Source organism: Sinohyriopsis cumingii, chromosome 2 (assembly GCF_028554795.1).
Source record: "Sinohyriopsis cumingii isolate HCF-2022 chromosome 2, ASM2855479v2, whole genome shotgun sequence".
Taxonomy (NCBI): Eukaryota; Metazoa; Mollusca; class Bivalvia; order Unionida; family Unionidae; genus Sinohyriopsis; species Sinohyriopsis cumingii.
This window is the reverse complement of record NC_142962.1, coordinates 37540936-37559789: the sequence shown is the minus strand read 5'-3', so window position 1 is coordinate 37559789 and position 18854 is coordinate 37540936. Positions and strand designations below refer to the sequence as shown.

The following is an 18854-nucleotide window of genomic DNA, read 5'->3' as shown; positions in this document are numbered from 1 at the left end:
AGAATGGATTTGGTTGTCCATTTTTCAAGTAGTTTTCCTCTTAGGTTTTGCGTTATTCCTCCCCATCTTAAGTTATGGGTATTAAAATCTCTGCATATAATAAGATTTTCCTCTTTGTCAGTGGTCATTTTCGTATAGTGATTGATTGCAGTTGGATTATCTCCTCCGGGTCATATACATTTAGCAGTTTTGTACTATGCTGGCCAGTGTTAATCATGATGGTTTGAATTTCTATTTATTCATGTGCGTCTTGGTTTTGATCTGGGGTAACTTCTAAGGTGTTTGGAAATGAGTCAGTAATATAAGTTGCTAGCCCCCTTTTAATTTACCGTTTGTTCTATTTTTAGTATATACAGTTGAGTATCCTGGACTTTTGGGGGTGGTCTTAGAGGCCTGAGTTAGATGGGTTTCTTTTAAGCAGATAATGTCAGGTTTAGGTTTGTTTGAGTTTATTTTTTGGATTAGCTCGGGGATATTTTTAATGATCCCGCGGCAGTTCCACTGCCACAGTATCAAGCATATATGTTGAATGGGATACATATTAATTATTGATATTTACTATTGTTATGATTTGGGTATGGTTTACTATGATCTTGAGTTTTGATTGGGAAAGAATTTGTTTATTAATTTGGTTAGCACTTAATGAGTCATGTTGATTGGGACCAAGATGTTTGCAGATGGTGCATATATACTCAGGCAAATAGGGTGTAGTTCCATCAAAATCACTATGTAACTGGAGATTGGAATATTCATTGGATAAAGCATGCATGGAAATTCGGTTAAGGGCTATTTTACAATATTTTATGTACTCACTTTTAAGTCAAACTGCAAACAACAAAGATCCATATCTGCTGTAGCATAATGTGCCTGCAGATCAGGGTCTGTGTTGTTTGTTCTATTAATTACTCCTTGCAAACTGCACAGACCCAGATCTGCTAGCACATGATGTTTGCAGTTGGACTCATAAGCAAGTACATATGGTAAATCAAGGACTTGAAAATATGACAGTGTGGCTTTGTTTAAAATAAAGTAATCCATTTGCTCACATGGATTCAATTACTCATGTTGATTAATGAATGTTGAATGAAGCAGACCTGAAAAAGCTTGAAATGGATCTAGTTTGATAAATTTATTCAAATTATTGCTTTATCCATTTTGTGCCTTGAGTAAGCCCGTTGGGTAAAGCACTGTTTGACTTGTATCTCTCATTTCATCCAAGCTTGTTTCTCAACAGGAATTTGGATTAATTTTGTTAGGAAATATTTTGTATATTGAGTATAGAGTGCAATTGTTGAAACTGATCATGTTCAGAATAAAGTTCCAGTTATTTGTAGTTTGTGATCTTTAATATTTTAGGTTATTAACATTGATTCCATTTAGAATTACCATGTATAGTTGTATCAAACTGTAAAGTGCATGGAGCCAGATCTGCTGTTGCATAATGTTCCAGCAGATCTGGGTCTGTGGTGGATAGATCCTGATCTGCCAGCACATTCAGTCATGGCAGATCAGCACCTATCTTATTTGCAGTTGGATTCTGCTTATAAGTGAGTATATATGGTAGGTAATCCTTTTGGTTCTATAATGTGTGAATGATCATGCATGAGTTATTTACTTTTTCTTTTGAAACTTTTCATGTTTCTTTTGGTTATTTTTTTAATACTACTTTTAATGGAAAAAAATACAGTTTTGTCAATAAAATATTAACAAATTTTTACCAATTCAGCAATTTTGAATTGGATTGTTTTGTAAAATTAGATATTGTTATAGACTCATGTTTTGTTTGTATATAACATTAATAATGTATTTATTGAATGTCCTAGCATCAGTCTTCTCATAACATCATACAAATGTGCAGAGAAATGTGGAGAATTGCAGAAATCCATGCCACAGTGCCCCCAACAGGCTTACTGCCAAGCATATCAGATTCAAAGGATAATTTATTTTCTTGTCTTAAGAACATCTTGCAAATCTGTTGTGGAACAGATTAATTATTTGAGGTCATGGAGCTTTGCTCACTTTTCAAACAAATACATCCACCTCTGCTTGAGCTGTGGTATGGATTCACTTTTTCTCGGATGTCTTTGATGTTTGAAAATAAAAGTGGATTTAAGGATGCTGTAAACAGCTGATTGTGTTCATTCTTGCCTTCACCATCTGTTGATTGGACAAGAAAACAAAGAGTTCCAATTGTTTCAGCCTGTGTGTCATTACTTAAGCAATCAGAAAAATTGCATAGAATTGCTAAAATTACTCATCTGTTAATATGTGTGGGAAAACTGTTGATCAGTCATTGCACAGAAATTACTTTGCCCGAGTTGTTGAGCATCAAAATTCAATGCTCATATCAAGACGGTTTTCACTGAAAGACTTGTCTTTTCAGTCCTAAATGAAAATGATGATCCATTATGGTCGCCACAGGATCTTGTTAAAGTTTCTTCTGATGAATGGAAAGATATATTGATGTCAGGTTTTTCATCAGAAAAACTTTTTATGGTGCCTAGTTTTTCCTAAATGATAAAAGTATTTATCTAAGTTTCAGTATAGCTGTCATTGCTGTGATCTTGAAAATTTTACTAGTGTTACACTTCCCTAATGGATGGGCACTTTGACATGGAGTTTCCACTAAAAAGACTTAATATGATATCTAATTGGTTCTGTGCAAAAATAGCTGTTTTGGGTTTAATGCCATTTTTCAATGCATGATTGACTATACATTGCGGCCAGTATAGGTTGTGGAGGAAGAAACCCTGGGAAAACACTGGGAAGTACCATTGACCCATGGGAAGCTACTGGCAAGCATTCACCCACATTGGCTGAGCCCATGACTAGAACACAATGGCATTGATCAGTAAAGTTGAATGCTGTAGATGACTTGGTCACATGGGGTCCCAGTGGACCAAGTCAGTGAGAGTTCATAGTAAAAGAAGCTTATCATCCCAACCCCAAATTTATACCTGCATTTTTCATGTACGAAGGTCATTTTTGACACTATGTGATGCTCATGTTGCAAACACAAGCCCTTTTCCTAGGTAATAATTTTGAAAAACATTGTGTACTAAACAGCATGTCACAGTTCAAAATAGTTGCTATCCAAGCTGTTTACTGCTATGGGTGGCTAGGTCTTCTTCCTAGCCAGCTATTGGTATTTCACTATCTACTTACTGCAGAGTACGGTAACTATTAAAGGTGTACATGCCTCACATCAATTTCAAGAACACAAAAAACACCTAGTTCACAAATCTATCCATATCTTTCATTAGTAAACAGTAATAGCAGAAAAAGTCGCAGAACATCCTTGAGTTAAGAAATTTGACAGGCAAATTTATGAAACTCTCCCCTGCCGTCTAATGAAAATGATGCCAGTAGTATATCCAAAATTGCCGTTGCAACAACTGTATTTAAAATCTTCTTGTCACTACTCTCCTGAATGGAGAATCATAATGATAGGATTTTCACCAGAAAGACCTCTAATGATGTCTACTTTTTCTTAACGAAAACAGTTTCATGCTGACATCTAAAATATGCAGTACAGCAGCTAATTTGAAAATTTTGTTATCACATAATCACTGAAGAATATCCAAGATGGTTTCAATGCTCAATAATTAAAGGGAAAAAAAACATGATCTTTTCTTGAATTCTTAGAGGTTTCTTTTGCCAGCAGAACATCACTTCCTTCAAGGGACTCTTGTTAGTTTTGTCATGATATGTCCTGTTTATTGGGGGCAAAACAGATGAAACAGTCTGTAACACCTTTCTGATTTAGAGGCAAGAGTAAATTGATTACTATGCATTATCATAGCTGATTTTTTTCCTAAATCTGTGATTGTTGAATGGCAAATCATGTTAATACCCAATGTATCATCATTATGTTCCTTTTTAGCACATCAGTATATGATGATCTTGCATGACAACATGTTGTAAAACTGATACCATTTAATTTTTATGTTCCTAGTAGGGCAGAAATTTTTTTGACACTAGGGCTATCATGGCAGTTACAATAGGGGGTTTGACTTATAAATGTCTGAGACAATTATTGTCCAGAGAGATTTAAAAGCTTTTGTTATCCAGGACGTATTATGTCTGGAGAGTCTGAGAGCAGAAAACTGTCACAATATGCACTGAAGTAGAAAAGGGGTTGCACTCATTTGGATTTGCTATGGTGTGAGGATGCATTAAAAGCATGAGTAATGAGGGTAGTGTGTAAACTAATGAAGCCCCATCAGTGCCAGAGTCAGCCATCTACCAGTGCACCAGTGAGCTGGTTTCATGTATTTTCTATCATTTGTCACTAATAAGGCAGTAGAATTTCAATGTCTTTCAGCACAATAAAATGAACGCAAAATAAAAATATTTATTCCAAAATTACACTCTTCAGAATATTAATTTAGCTAATTTTCAGAAAGAAACATTTATAAATAAATAGAAGTTGAGTTATCCAATTTAATGACTTTCTTACATTTGACAAGCATTAATACTGGCCACCATGTATAGCCTATCGTGTGCTGAAAAATGGCGATAAACCTTACATCAACAACAGCAACATTTGACAGGACAAATGCTTCGATATTACCAAATCTAATCTTGACAAATATACTGTATTAAATTAAGAAATGTATATAAATAATTTAGGATCTTAAGTTCTCTGCATTTTTTAATATAATTCACTTGACATCCCTGCTGTTTTGAGGTTAGTGTCACAGATATAAGAACACATACTTTATTACTAATGGTAGTTGTTGGTGTCACAGATATAAGAATGCATACTTTATTCTTAATGGTAGTTGTCGGTGTTACAGATATGAGAATGCATACTTTATTATTAATGGTAGTTGTAGTCATTGTCACAGATATAAGAATGTATACTTCATTAGTAATGGTGGTTGTAGTCAGTGTCACAGATAAATTAAGGATGCATACTTTTTTAGTAATGGTAGTTGTCGGTGTCACAGATATAAGAATGCATACTTTATTAGTGATGGTAGTTGTTGGTGTCACAGATATAAGAATGCATACTTTATTAGTAATGGTAGTTATTGGTGTCACAGATATAAGATATAAGAATGCATACTTTATTAGTAATGGTAGTTGTCAGTGTCACAGATGTCAGAATTTTTACTTTATTAGTTATTGTTGTTGCAAGAATTAGCCCCCAGTCTGAATACTTATTTCATGGACAGAAGTGAATTCTGGACTAGGAGTATAGCTGTTTCTTTTGATCTTGTCAGATTTCTGTAGGGGACACCTGTCACTGACAGGGGTCAGGAAGGCTTTAAGCACTGCTTTCAGATCAACAGGGCACAGGGGATCACTGCTGGACATTAAGCAAAGTTTATGTGTGGAAATTAGTGGTTTATGACCTTAATGTAATGCAAGCCTTCCTTAATTCATTCATGCTTGATCAATTCAGCATCATGCCATTAGGAATTAGATGAACTTGAATATATCTGATTTGGAAATGATAGACAGATGTTACAGGCCTCTGGCCACATACTAAGTTCAGGTATTTTGGCTGGTTATCTGTTGTATTCATCAGTGATGTTCAAGACTGTCTTCAGCATCTTCATTAAATCTTGTTTAAAATGTCTTTAAGCTTATTGATCCCAGTGAAAACTCTTGGCTTAGGGAGGAGTCTTAGGTTTATCAACTTCTTTGGATTCAGTCGATCCTCAATATATCTATACCATATATACTCACTTATAAGTCAAGGTAAACTACTAACAACAAAGATCCTGATCTGCCACAGCATAATAAGTCTGTAGATCAGGGTCAATATTGTTTGTTCTACTGATTACTCCTAACAAACTGCACAAACTGTTTATATTGATCAGGCTTTGAATGATTTTAATTACAAGTGATCCATATAATCATTTAAATAAGGCCCCTAATTGCCAATCCCTATAAGTACACTTTCAAGGGGCTTAATGTGATGAATGACTGTTGGATTTGAACCAAAGTATTTATGCTTATTTATATTGATGAAACCTTAAATGAGTTGGATATCTAGAATTCTTCATTTAGAAGAGTTATGGCCGTCTAAAAATCACCAAATGCCCATCTTCTTAAACATTTTATTTTCCAGTAGAATTCTTTTGCTCAAGGCTTTGCTGAGCATATTGTAGCAGTTGTAATGTATCCATTGCTAATAACTCTAGTTTTAGCATATTGTAGCAGTTGTGATGGATCCATTGCTAATAACTCTAGCTTTAGCATAATGTAGCAGTTGGGATGGATCCATTGCTAATAGCTCTAGTTTTAGCATACTGTAGCAGTTGTGATGGATCCATTGCTAATAACTCTAGCTTTAGCATAATGTAGCAGTTGGGATGGATCCATTGCTAATAGCTCTAGCTTTAGCATAATGTAGCAGTTGTGATGGCTCCATTGCTAATAACTCTAGTTTTAGCATATTGTAGCAGTTGGGATGTATCCATCACTAAAAGCTCTAGTTTTAGAATGCTGTAGCAGTTGTGATGGATCCATTGCAAATAGCTCTAGTTTTTACATATTGTAGCAGTTGGGGTGGATTCTTTGCTAATAGCTTGAGTGTTAGCATATTGTAACAGTTGTGATGGTTCCATTGCTAAGAGATCAAGTTTTCTACATTGGGTACAAAACTTTGTTATAGTATAAATACAGACTGGCACTGTATTTGCTACCTAGCATTGCCTTTAATTAGCATTTTTTAAATGTTATGTCTTTAAAACATGTAATCATTTATTATGTTGACAAGCAACATTGAAATAATTTTAAAAACTCTATTAATGGGAGGCTTCATTCTTTTTGTCATTTGATACCAGTGTAATTTTGTCAGAGCGTAGTGCCAGTCTAAATCCAACCATCAGAGAATCATATAGCTAGATGGAGGTCCCAAATCTCAGGTCTTGTTCTGTGCAGGACAGTTTTCTTTACAGTAACACAGACACACATACCACTACTATATACTCCCCTCCCCAGCTAAAGATAAGGTTCTACCCTTACTCTTGTAGAAGAAGCTTTAATATTGTTAGCAGCCTGGCTAAATTGAGCACTGTAAAAGGTCAGTAACCAATCGGGATGAAAACAAATAAGGTCCTGCTTGTCCTATGAAGAGGAGTCATCACTTTAGCCTTGAAGTTCGTTTCTTTGTGTGTTTGGGGATATGTGCATTGTTTATTCTCTGCTATTGGTTCTTTTTGTCCTGTAAAACCTGATGGTTGCTACACTTTTTTATTCTTAATGTTAGTTTTTAATTAGGTTACTTTTAAATGGAAGCTCCAGGTATGTAATGCAGTAACATTGCATACAAACTCTTCGTTTTCTTTTTCTGAGTGAATTTTAAAACTTAACCTGCTGAAACTGAGTGAAGCAATAACAAAACATACAACTCTACTTTCCTTTTTCTAGTAAAATAACATTCTCTGTTTAGTTGAATAGCACCATACATCAGTATCCTTCCCCAATCAAACTTGTGTTTCCTTGAAAGTTTTTATTCAAATTGAATAGCTTTTTTGTTATTGTTGTGTTTGATATTAAATGCATGGAAATTAATTCAGAAGTGTCACTGGTATGTTTTTTTAGATGATTTTATTTATAGAAATAAACTGTTACAGTGTAATTTCAAGACATTGCTATACTAGATATTACTATTTCATTTATTTTTTTCTTTCAGATCTCCAGTTCGCTTATTAACCGGGTTACTCTTCATGACCAGAACTTCAACAAGGTGATGGAACTGGCTCCTAGGGTGTCACCAGAGTTTGAACTGACCCTGGATAACTCCCCAGTCCTCCACACCATACAGACTATGAACTTTTTCCAGATGAAAGGTAGGAACAGTACTCCACAAGTTTTATATTGTGTATACCTTATCCACTAGTACTCTTTCCATTCCAAATTGATCATAAAGTGCTCACTGATGATGGATAGATACAGTCAAAGCTAAATTGATATAGTATAAACGAAACCTAGTACTACTCAATCCAAGATTGACTATCCACTGCTCCCTGATGACAGTTAGGTACAGTACTTAACTAGATTTACAGAGTCACCTCCCTTAATTGCTATTCTTCAGCACTCCATGTTGTAGGGGTCAAGAACTTAAACAAATAAAAGGTAGATACAGTACTCATCCAAGCTTTGAATGTCGTTTTAAAACCCAGATTTTCAACAAGCTCTTGACAATTCCCATGCAGTACTAGATTCCAAAATGTCGATAAAGTACTCGTTTTTGCTAAGAGTAAACCCTTAAAGTTTCAGATGATAACTCCCCAATACTTCATTCCATGTAGACCATGGATTCCTATATACAGTGTAGGTAAAGTACTTATGGCTATTCAAAGAGTCGAACCTTAGATTTTTTTTAATGCTGCGGTGGCCTAAGTGGTTAGAGTGTCCGCCTTGGATATGGGAATTGAACCCCTGCTGAGTCATACCAAAGACTCACCAAAATGGTACCAAGCTGCGTAGATTGGTGCTCAGAATTAAGAGGTTAGTGTTAGGACTGGTCGGCCTGGTGTCAGGATAATGTGACTGGGTGGGATATCATGTTACATGTCTGCGGCATAATCCCCAGTACTAAACATCACTATAAACTGCAATACTGCTGGCATCGTAGCAATATGACTCAAAGATTTTTTAAACTATATTCAGTATCCAAATCACACACACACACTTTAGAATTTTAGCTGATAACACCTTCATACTCTGTTCCCTGTACTCAGACATGTTCACAGATTCTGTTTCCTATGTTGGACTTGACATTTGACAGTATACCATGACAGGTTGAGTAGAACCTTCATGCTGAAGAAGGTTTGACATATTTTTACAGTCTTAGATTCAAATTAGGGTTGAAAATTCCTGAAGTAAAAGGTTCGGGACCCACGAAAACTGCCTTTGGACTTGCTCATGTTGTTAACTAACTCTGATGGACATGCTTTTAGCGATGCTTCGATAAGAAGAAGATCATGCACATTTTGTATCATAAATTATTCATTGTAATTTTTTGTGGAATATATCATATAAATTCAAAGCAGGCTGTGACCAGACAAATGAAAGCTAATTTAAGTCATAATTGATTGATTGTCTTTGAAATTTGCACCAATATTCTATTTATGCATTGGAGTTGGTGTTAATTTTACATGTAAGCCCTGGTGTTAGGAACTGAACAAAAACCTTTTCAGTCCCTGGAAATGAATTGGACTTTTTGAACAGTTAACATCGCCATTCTTCAGAATTAATAGGAAGTGTTTAATGTTTTTAACTCTTGGCTTTCAGAGTAGAATCCAAAAGTCTGATATGTGGTATCCACCTGGATTGTAACATAATATCATTTAACTATAACCCAATAGTTACAGTATACCATATATCCAGGTCTTGAAAGTCTTAACAATGGGACAGACATGAACCACTTACTATGTAAGACAAGATAAGACAACCAAGCTATTATGCAATGTATGCAGCACCCCTTCCCCCACTTGCTCCACAAAAAATGTTAACACTTTTTATAGTCATGGTGGCATGGTAAGTGATCACAAGGTCTGGCTAATGTTCAATTTAAGCTTCCACTTAGGCACAGAAATGGACATGGATCTGTTACTGAGTTAATTAAAAATCAAAGCTTCTTTCTGAAAATTAAGGGCATGTGCAGTTGTACAATACCATATGTACTTGTTTATGAGTTGGACTGCAAACTGCACAAATCTAGATCTGCCATTTGATAATGTGCCAGCAGATCTGGGTGTGTACAGTTTGTTAGGAATAAACAGTAGAACAAACTACATAGACCCTGATCTGTGGGTGCATTATGCTATGACATATAAGATTTTTTAAAAAGTTTTACTTGACTCATATGCGAGTACATATGATAATTAAAACACCCACTTTAGCATTTTCCCTGGTAATGAAATCTTACTGTGTAACAGAGATGTCCCATCTTTTTCATGGAAATTACCAAGAAATTCAATCTAGGTTGTGAGACCTAAGTTCTCAATATGCAAAATTGCAGAACAGAATATAGTTATACTGTATGTACTCACTTATAAGTCAAATCCAACTACAAACCACACACTCAGATCTGCCAATGCATTATGCACTGTCAGATTTTGGTGTTTGCATATTGTTACGAGCAATCAGTAGTAGAGCAGATAACATAAACCTTGTTCTGCCAGAACATTATGTGATGGAAGATGAGGATCTATCTTGTATGCAGGTGTAATTTACTTATTAGTCAGTATGTACAGTAACCTTTATGGTTGGTTTGATTGTGTGTGTGTGTGTGATTAGGATTTTTATCGTAGCTTTAACAATTTTTCAGTTTTATCACTCGATGTCTGCAGTGTGGCTTTTTATGGTGATGTCTAATACTGGGGCATCATGCCAAAAACATGTAGCATGATGTCCCACCCAGTCATATTATCCTGACACCAGGCCAACCAGTCCTAACACTAACCTCTTAATGCTGAGCACCTAGCATGACAGCTGTTAGTACCATTTTGTAAGACTTTAGTATGACTCTGCCAGGGATCGAACACACGACCTCCTGCATCCGAGGCGGACGCTCTAACCACTAGGCCACTGGAGCGGTGGTTTGATTTTGTGGGTTTTAATGACATTTTTTAGCACATGATAGGAAGAAGCCAGGAACTTTTATGGCCTGATGGTTAAAATTAGGGAGTACTAAAAGAGTTCTAATTAAAGACATTATATAATAAAAACTTCACTGTGGTATGTAATGGTCTAGTCAATACTGGTATTGAAAATGATAAAACCTTTGTAACAACAAAAAATGAAAACCTTCCTTGCATTGAAAGAGGTGATCAATTAGTGTGACCGAAAATAGTTCTTTACAGGTTGTTGGGCGAGCCTGCTTAAAAAATCATGTCAGATAATTCACGACAACCCTGAAATCCAGTGACAGTCTTAAATTTCAACAGTGGCATCCCTATGAATTTACACAAATTGGACTCTGTAAATTGCCACTTAGGCAATTCCTGTGCATAATGGCTTTTATGTTATGGATGAAATTAGTCTAAATCAAACAATTGCTCTTCATATGAAGATGTACAAAAGCTGATTATTAATTGCTGTCACTAAGCCCAAAATATCAGTTTTGGTGTCAAAATGTCGAAAGGCAAGGTCACTGTGACTGAAAGAAGAAAATTGTTTTCACACAAATCAGACTGGGACCAAGCATTGTGGATAGCTACACTAAGGTGCAAACCTGTACAATTTTTGAGTGAAAAGATAAACAGTCATTTTAACTGGCCAGAAGAAGAAAATGGCTGCCCTACACCAACATTAGTTCTACATAACCGATCAAGACCGAACTTTATGGATGGCTTGCACTTGTGGTTAGGATCATGGAGTCAAATGGTTTTAGGTTAAGTTTCTTGACCAACTGCTTGTGCTTATAGTAATAAAGAAATCTCTAAAGGTCAATGGTGAAGATAAATCAGAAAATAAATGTTTTTTTCACTGTAACATTTTTTGAAGACTTCATGCCTTGATCTTTGGTCCATTGGTCAAGGTCATTAGGATAAATGATACATTATTAGATTCATCATAGAAGACTGTTAAACAATGGGTGGATTTATAATGTGTAATTCATTGCATGCTTGTTTAAACAAATACAAACTTGTTAACAAAATAAAATTTTAAAAGAAAGCAGTCACTTAATGGTTGTTTTATAAAATATGGCTTCATGTACTGAGCTTTAAGAAAATCTTAGAAAGAAGCCTGTAGAAACATTAAGATTCCAGATTGAATAACATGTTAAATTAGTGATAAAATAACGTTTCAAAGTCTGCCTGGTAAGGTCAAAGCAGTTAACTATTATGTCTTTTTCTAAAAGAAAAACTTTATTCAAAGTCAGTTGCAGAACAAATTCTGCCAACTTGTATGGTGTTTTCAATGTACTTGTACAGTGTACTCATTGTACTCAATAGTCAACTTGAATATTGTACTCATTGTACTCTCAGTAGCCACTTCATACAGGGTAGTCTTTGTACTGTCAATAGCCATCTTGTACAATGTACTCTCAACAACAAACTTGTAGTGTACTGATCGTACACTCAACAGCTAGAAAGTTCTGTCAACTTGTACAGTATACTGAATGTACTCTCAGCTACCAACTTGTAGACTATATGGAATGTACTCTCAATTGCCAGGACCTCTACAGTGGCCTAGAGGTTAGAGCATCTGCCCCAGCTGGGGGAGGTCGTGGGTTTGAACCCCGGCCGAGTCATACCAAAGACTTATAAAGATGGTACTAACAGCTGCCTCACTAGGCACTCAACATTAGGAGGTTATTATTAGGACTGGTCAGCCTGGTGTCAGGATAATATGACTGGGTGGGACATTATGCTATATGTCTGTGGCATGATGCTGCAGTGCTAGACATCACTTTAAACTGCCACACTGCAGACATTGTAGCGATATGACCGGAAAATTGTTAAAGCTACGCTAAAAATCTAAGTCACGCACACACACACTCTCAGCTGCCAACTTGTACAGTATACTGAATGTACTCTCAACTGCCAACTTGTACAAGATACTCAGTGTACTCTCAACTGCCAATTTGTACAAGGTACTCAATGCACTCTCAATTTACAGCTGATATTGATAACTCTGATCCTTAAAATTGTAGAAAATTCATCACTTAGTAAACTTCTTTGACAGTTAAGATTTCTTGATTTCTCAGATTTCAAAGTAATTTTTCAGACAAAAATGCACATGTGTAGAAAATACATCTCATTACATTTTAAATCCATTTCTAAAACTTAATTATTATCACATTTAATGGAGGATGGGAATTAGTTTTATTGTCTTGTCATGCTGAGTCATTATAGACGAATTTGATTTTCCTCCGACAATGTATTTCTTTTCAAATAGGCAGTGTGCTGTTGCATAAAATTTGTCAGAAATATCAGAACTCGCTCCAAAAATAATTAAGCCAATTTTGGCACATTGCTTTGTTCAGGCTATTGGGTGCTTCAGTGTGTAGGATAATGAAAGCAATCTTTCACACAGAAAATTTCTAAAAGTCTGATTAATTGACATTTTGATAAAAAGAAGTTATTTTTTCCATTAGTTGAAAAGGACTTTTAATATGCTTTTTTATGTGTGTATAATGAAAATGTGATGATGCTAAAATGTATGCATCTTACTGTTTATGAGTTTAGACATTGTCTTGTTAAGATAATCCCATATTTTTACAATTGTTTCACTTTATACTGTTGACTTAGGTTCTTATGAACTCTGGAATGAAGAATTTTAACATTTAATGAAAGTTTTTTTGAGTCCTATAATCTCTACATTTTCACTTTGAACATTGTTCTGACATAACAAATTTTGAAACAATAACTAATGACTTAAGAAAATGAATTTATTTACAAAAAATAAACTAATGTCAAAGTTATCACAGGACTCAGATAATGTACAGGTTTCCATGACCTTGAAACAACGGTATTGAAGAAGTTCCTTCAAGCCTGCCAATAAGCAATGACTGCCCATAGCAAATATGATTTTTACATAATGCCCATACCCATCACTTCCACCACCATTCCCTCTTTCTGTTACCCAACTCCCAGTGACCTGCTATGGCTGTAATATTCAGACCCCATATCAGAGTGACCTAGTTATGGTTGTAATATTTAAATCCTAAATCACAGTGACCTAGCTATGGTTGTAATATTCAGACCCCAAAATCCCAGTGACCTAGCCATGTTAGTAATATTCAAACCCCAAATCCCAGTGACCTAGCCATGGTTGTAATACTCAGACCCCAAATCCCAATGACCTAACTGTGGTTGTAATATTCAGACCCCAAATCGCAGTGACCTTGCTATGGTTGTAATATTCAGACCCGATATCCTAGTGACCTAGCTATGGTGGTAATATTAAGACCCCAAATCCCAGTGACCTTGATATGGTGGTAATATTAAGACCCCAAATCCCAGTGACCTTGATATGGTGGTAATATTAAGACCCCAAATCCCAGTGACCTTGCTATGGTGGTAATATTCAGACCCCAAATCCCAGTGACCTTGCTATGGTAGTAATATTCAGACCCCATAAACATACTGTAAAGATTTAGTTATGTGTTCCTGGTATATTTTAGAACAAAATGAATATGTTAAATCCAGTTTATTGGAAATACATTTTAAAAAATTGCATGAAACAAACTGCATATAGGGTTGAGGGACACAGCAAGAAATTCTTATTATTTATTACATATGCTTACTTTATCAAATGACATTTTGATTTTGCCTTTGTAAGTATTCAGGACCGGGAGTCAAAATTTTCTTGGAGAAGGGAAATAAAGACATTCTGAACAAGAATGATTTTTGAAAGACCCAATTATCTTATTATTTGTGCCATTGGGAGACCTTTTTTGAAAACCTGAGATATGACAAATGTCCTTTTAGCTTTGAGATAGTCATTTAATTTACTGGTTGAAACCTATATTGATTTATGTTGAGTAAGATTTAATAAAATGCAGTATAGTATTTCATTTCATATTTACCCCTTTGGAATTAAGTTCAATATTTCTGGATTTTTATTAGTAGATTAACTATTGGTAATACTAGAGAATGAGAACACACCCAAATGATTGAGAGGGAGCTAGAATTATATAATTTCAACTGATTTATTATCTCAACCAGCCTTCTGTAGGAAAAGATATAAGAAATCTAGTGATTGAGAATTCTTGGGTGGTCTGGTTCCATGTTTTATATTGAAAAGTAATGACTTTCACCTTTATGGTATTAATCTAGCATACCACACCAGATTTGATGTGCTTGGTTTCCTAATACTGGTATGGTGGAAGGGTGTGACCTACCTTTTTGATTGGTCAGTTGAACTACACCAGATACACCCAAACTTGACCTCAGTACATCCAATTTGATGGAACCTTTAACTGCATCAGAGTTATTCAGTGACCTTGAATTCCTGTAGGGGACTGGTATCTTGTTTTTGAGAAGTGGAGTATCATCTATTACACCAGACATAGATTCAGTTTCCCAGAAAGATGGACCCAATTTCGTGCCACAAAATTTCAGGCCATTTCCAGTTAATTCCTTAACATGCACATGTGCCATACCATTGGCAAGAATAAAAGTTAAATTCCCTTAAACTGCTGTAGAAATGTTCAAAAAAAGCATTCATGAAAAGGTATTATGGAAATAAAAATGTTTTAAATTAAAGAGTCATACAACTAATTTCAAAGTCAGCTATGGTTGCCAGTATACCTTTTAGTATGGTTTGCTCCAGACATATTGCTCATTCATGTCATTCCTGAACACTGATAAAATTTCATTCTTTGGAAAAGAATGGAAATTTTGTATGATGCATCAACTCACATGTATTTAATTATCTTCCCTTTTCTTTGGCAATTGCTGATCTTTAGATTCAAAGGCTATTTCATTTGTATTTTCTCATGAAATACATGGGAATGGAAAGATACGTTTCCTTTAAACTCTAGTTGAATCTTCTTCAGATTATGATATCTGTAAGAATAATTGCAGTAGAAAGAGATTCATCAGAGCTTTCTGTTATATTTTATTTCTGGGTTGTAGATCATAAGAATCCTAAGACACCATGGTATTTCAGTTTAAAATCTGTGTGAAAATTCCTTCTTTCAGTACTTTATGTAATTTAAAGAGAGGAACTTTAATTTCCATTCTTTTTCTTTTTTGTAAGAATTATCAGTTCTCAGCTTTAGTTTTCATGTTCTAGTATACAGTAAAGGAAACTCGGAAAGATTTAGGACAATTAAATTACACAACATCTTAAACTCGTATAGCAAATCAATTGTTTTAAAGAATATTGGGAAAATTAAATCAGTCAGACTTTTTTGCATTTCTATAACTTGCAAACCATTTATTTTGGAATTAATTTTCCATAATTACAAATAGTCAAATTCCTCATGTTACTTGGAGTAAAAATAATATAGAGCTACAAAAACTGAAAGTGATGCAGACATACAAATTTTTGTTAAAGTGTCACTCAATGCAGGTTTGTTTTTTAAAAAGCTCAGTTGGTCATAGACCAGAAAAGCATATAAGGTGGAGTGTTGTTCATCATCTGTCCATTGTCTGTCATCTATCAGTTCATTAGCACAAGCTTATTGTTGCTATTCCTCCTAAACTACTTGCAGAATTGCAATGAAACTTTTCAGTCACAGTCGTTGCATGGTCTAGTTGATACTAAATTGAAATGGTGCCAGTCTGTTATCAAATATGGCTGCCATTGCATCCATCTTGAAAATCTTGCTATCGATTCTCCTCCAAAAAGGAAAGTTAAACCTGCATGGGTTTCCACCAGAAAACTTCTTATGATGGCTTGATTGGACCTAAATAATAATGGTGTCATTTTTACATCCAGTATGTCCACCACAGAGAGCTAATTTGAAACATCACTGAATATTATCAAAGATGGTTTTAACACTTGGCAGTTAAAAGGAAGAAATGGTCTTATCTTGTTTTCTGAAATTCTGTTTAGTCAGTAGAGCATCAGTCCCTTCAATGGACTCTTATTAATTGCTGCAATATTTCATTTAAGGTTTTTATGCAGGAATTTCAGTGAAACATAGACCATCATATCATCGCCAGTACATTTCCTTAATACTCTTAAATAATTGCTTTTCTTTACCTGGTAACTGTTGGTTGTCCAGGATGGCCATAAGATCTTTGTACACTTTCCTCAAAAGTACAACTAAAATTCACAACATTCTTAGTTTTACAATTCATAAGCTTTGCATGCATGCATGCAGGAAGCTATTCATTTGCTTTTGTTACAAGAAGAATAACTTTAAGGACTAACTAATGTTTTGAGTCTATGCTTTTAAAATAAGTAACAGGAAAGCGTGAAAAGTAACAAGCTTGGTAAAATTCAACAAATAATTTATTTCCCTAGAATACAAAGTGAAAGTGTGAAAAAAACAAACTGATGGTATTGCTAATTAAATCACTAATTTTTCATGAATTACAGACACAAGTCCTCATAATAAAAGTTCTGAATAAACTTTTGTGGAAATCCAAATTAAATCCATTGCTGAAAATGTTGCTGTGTCTCTGGTGGCCTGTGTCATGGTGTTGTGCCATGTCTTTTGTTGAAACAGTAATATAATTCCAGGTTTGAATTTACTGTAAATCCCAGTGAATGTCTGTCCAGTGATCGTTTTTTATGAGCATTCTGTATTTCCAGAGAAAAATTGCTTGAATTAAATAATTTGAAGAAACAAATTCCAGCCCAAATGAATTTTTGGTTACAACAATAGTACAAATTGAGTCTGCTGGATCTTAAAGCACAGATGAATAATTTTTCCAGTGACAAGATTATGTAGTCTTCTTGATTTCAGGTCACAATTAGCATTTTCTATTAAAAAAAACTATTACCTAATGAAACATTTCAATCTGGAAGGTTCTAAATGTTTACAAGATAAACTGTTAATTATAATTAGAAGGTCTGTTATTAAAGTTATAATAAAGAACCTGGACTATGTCAGGTGCACCATGGGAATCCCAATAACTTAGACCAAGACCCAAATAATCATGTTTACATCTATTAATAATGATCCTAACATTAAACCCATACATGCAGAGAATATTTTAGCTATGTATTAGTTGTTTACAGAATTTTAAAAAAAAATCACTTATTCAGGTCAGGTAGAAAATCAACTTGATTTTGAACAAGGTTAAGACCATCATACATTGTTACATTACAATAGCATATAATGAAATACCTTTTTAAAAAACAAGTTAACTAAAAAAACATTGCAAATTAAATATACATAACACTAACAATATCTAATTCATCATTGATTTAATGTAAGAGATTGTACACATTTTGTAATTAAGATTTTACTTTTTGTATTTAGTCACGATATGTAGTTCAGAAAGAATATTCAAAATTAATAAAGAAAAAAGCATAATTTTCATAAATGTTCACAGGTTTACTCACACTGGTTGTCCACAGAGTATGGATGAAACAAACAACATGTTCTAAATTTTAATTTTGTCTATAAAGAAGTGATCACCAATTGATGTCCAATAGAATATAAAGAAGAAATATAGGGATGGTCATTTGATATATTGTTTCTTTTATGGCTTGAAAGACCTATTAAATCTTGAAATTAAAGTTACTTTTTGGGGAAAGTAACTGTCCCTTAAATCATGATTTTATAGACTGGTGCACCTGCTGTGTTTGTTCCCCTTGAAACTTGGAGTGAAAATGAATTCTCTTATCTGCCACTGAGAATTAGAACACCAGTCAAAGTAGTGCCATGTCACTATCATATGAGTGTTTATGCTGTTATAAAAGACAGTATCTACAAAGAATTATGAAGCAATTAACAGGGCTTGGCACACACCTAATTCTTTTCTGGCATTTTAATTATTTTATGAAAGCTTTAGGAGGCAAAATGATTCCCTTATCTCTGTGATGAGTTCTCCAATCCCTCTTTTTAAACACTTATTAACTTGTGCATTAATTTTTGGCCAAGTTGCCCAGTATAGATGCTCAAGATTGGATGGAAGAGTCATTAAAACACTGGTTGGGTGTTGGGAAAAAAACATTACCTTATCTTCAAAGACAAAAATTAATAGATTGCAATCTATCCTGAAGTTGACTAGTATTTCATCACTATTGTTTCTTAGTGAATAATATGGTAATTAAGTTAATATCATAATTAAACTTGAGCATGAGACTTGTGGGGTTTAATTCAGAATTTGAATGCATGAATAGAGAGGATTGTGTGCTTGCCCAGATTCAGTCAATTGATGCATGAACTTGTGAAATTTCACTTGAGAGGGGTAAAGCTATGAACTAGTCCATAGTCCATCAAGTAGTCCATACACAATTAAGAAATTGGTAGT

General features: G+C 34.6%; 1 protein-coding gene and 1 long non-coding RNA gene across 4 annotated transcripts in view; one reads left to right on the top strand and one right to left on the bottom strand.

The window, feature by feature from the left end:
- Window positions 1-18854, top strand: part of LOC149804660 (E3 ubiquitin-protein ligase TRIM9-like) — a 180525-nt gene that overhangs the window by 84421 nt on the left and 77250 nt on the right. For all 3 annotated transcript variants that reach the window (XM_089942913.1, XM_089942912.1, XM_089942914.1), the window contains one exon: window positions 7652-7808. In XM_089942913.1, coding sequence (XP_089799039.1) covers window positions 7652-7808 — 157 coding nt within the window. The remainder of the gene's footprint in view (window positions 1-7651; window positions 7809-18854) is intronic.
- LOC149804661 (uncharacterized) overlaps window positions 1-18854 on the bottom strand; it is a 76898-nt gene that overhangs the window by 35099 nt on the left and 22945 nt on the right. The window lies entirely within an intron of this gene.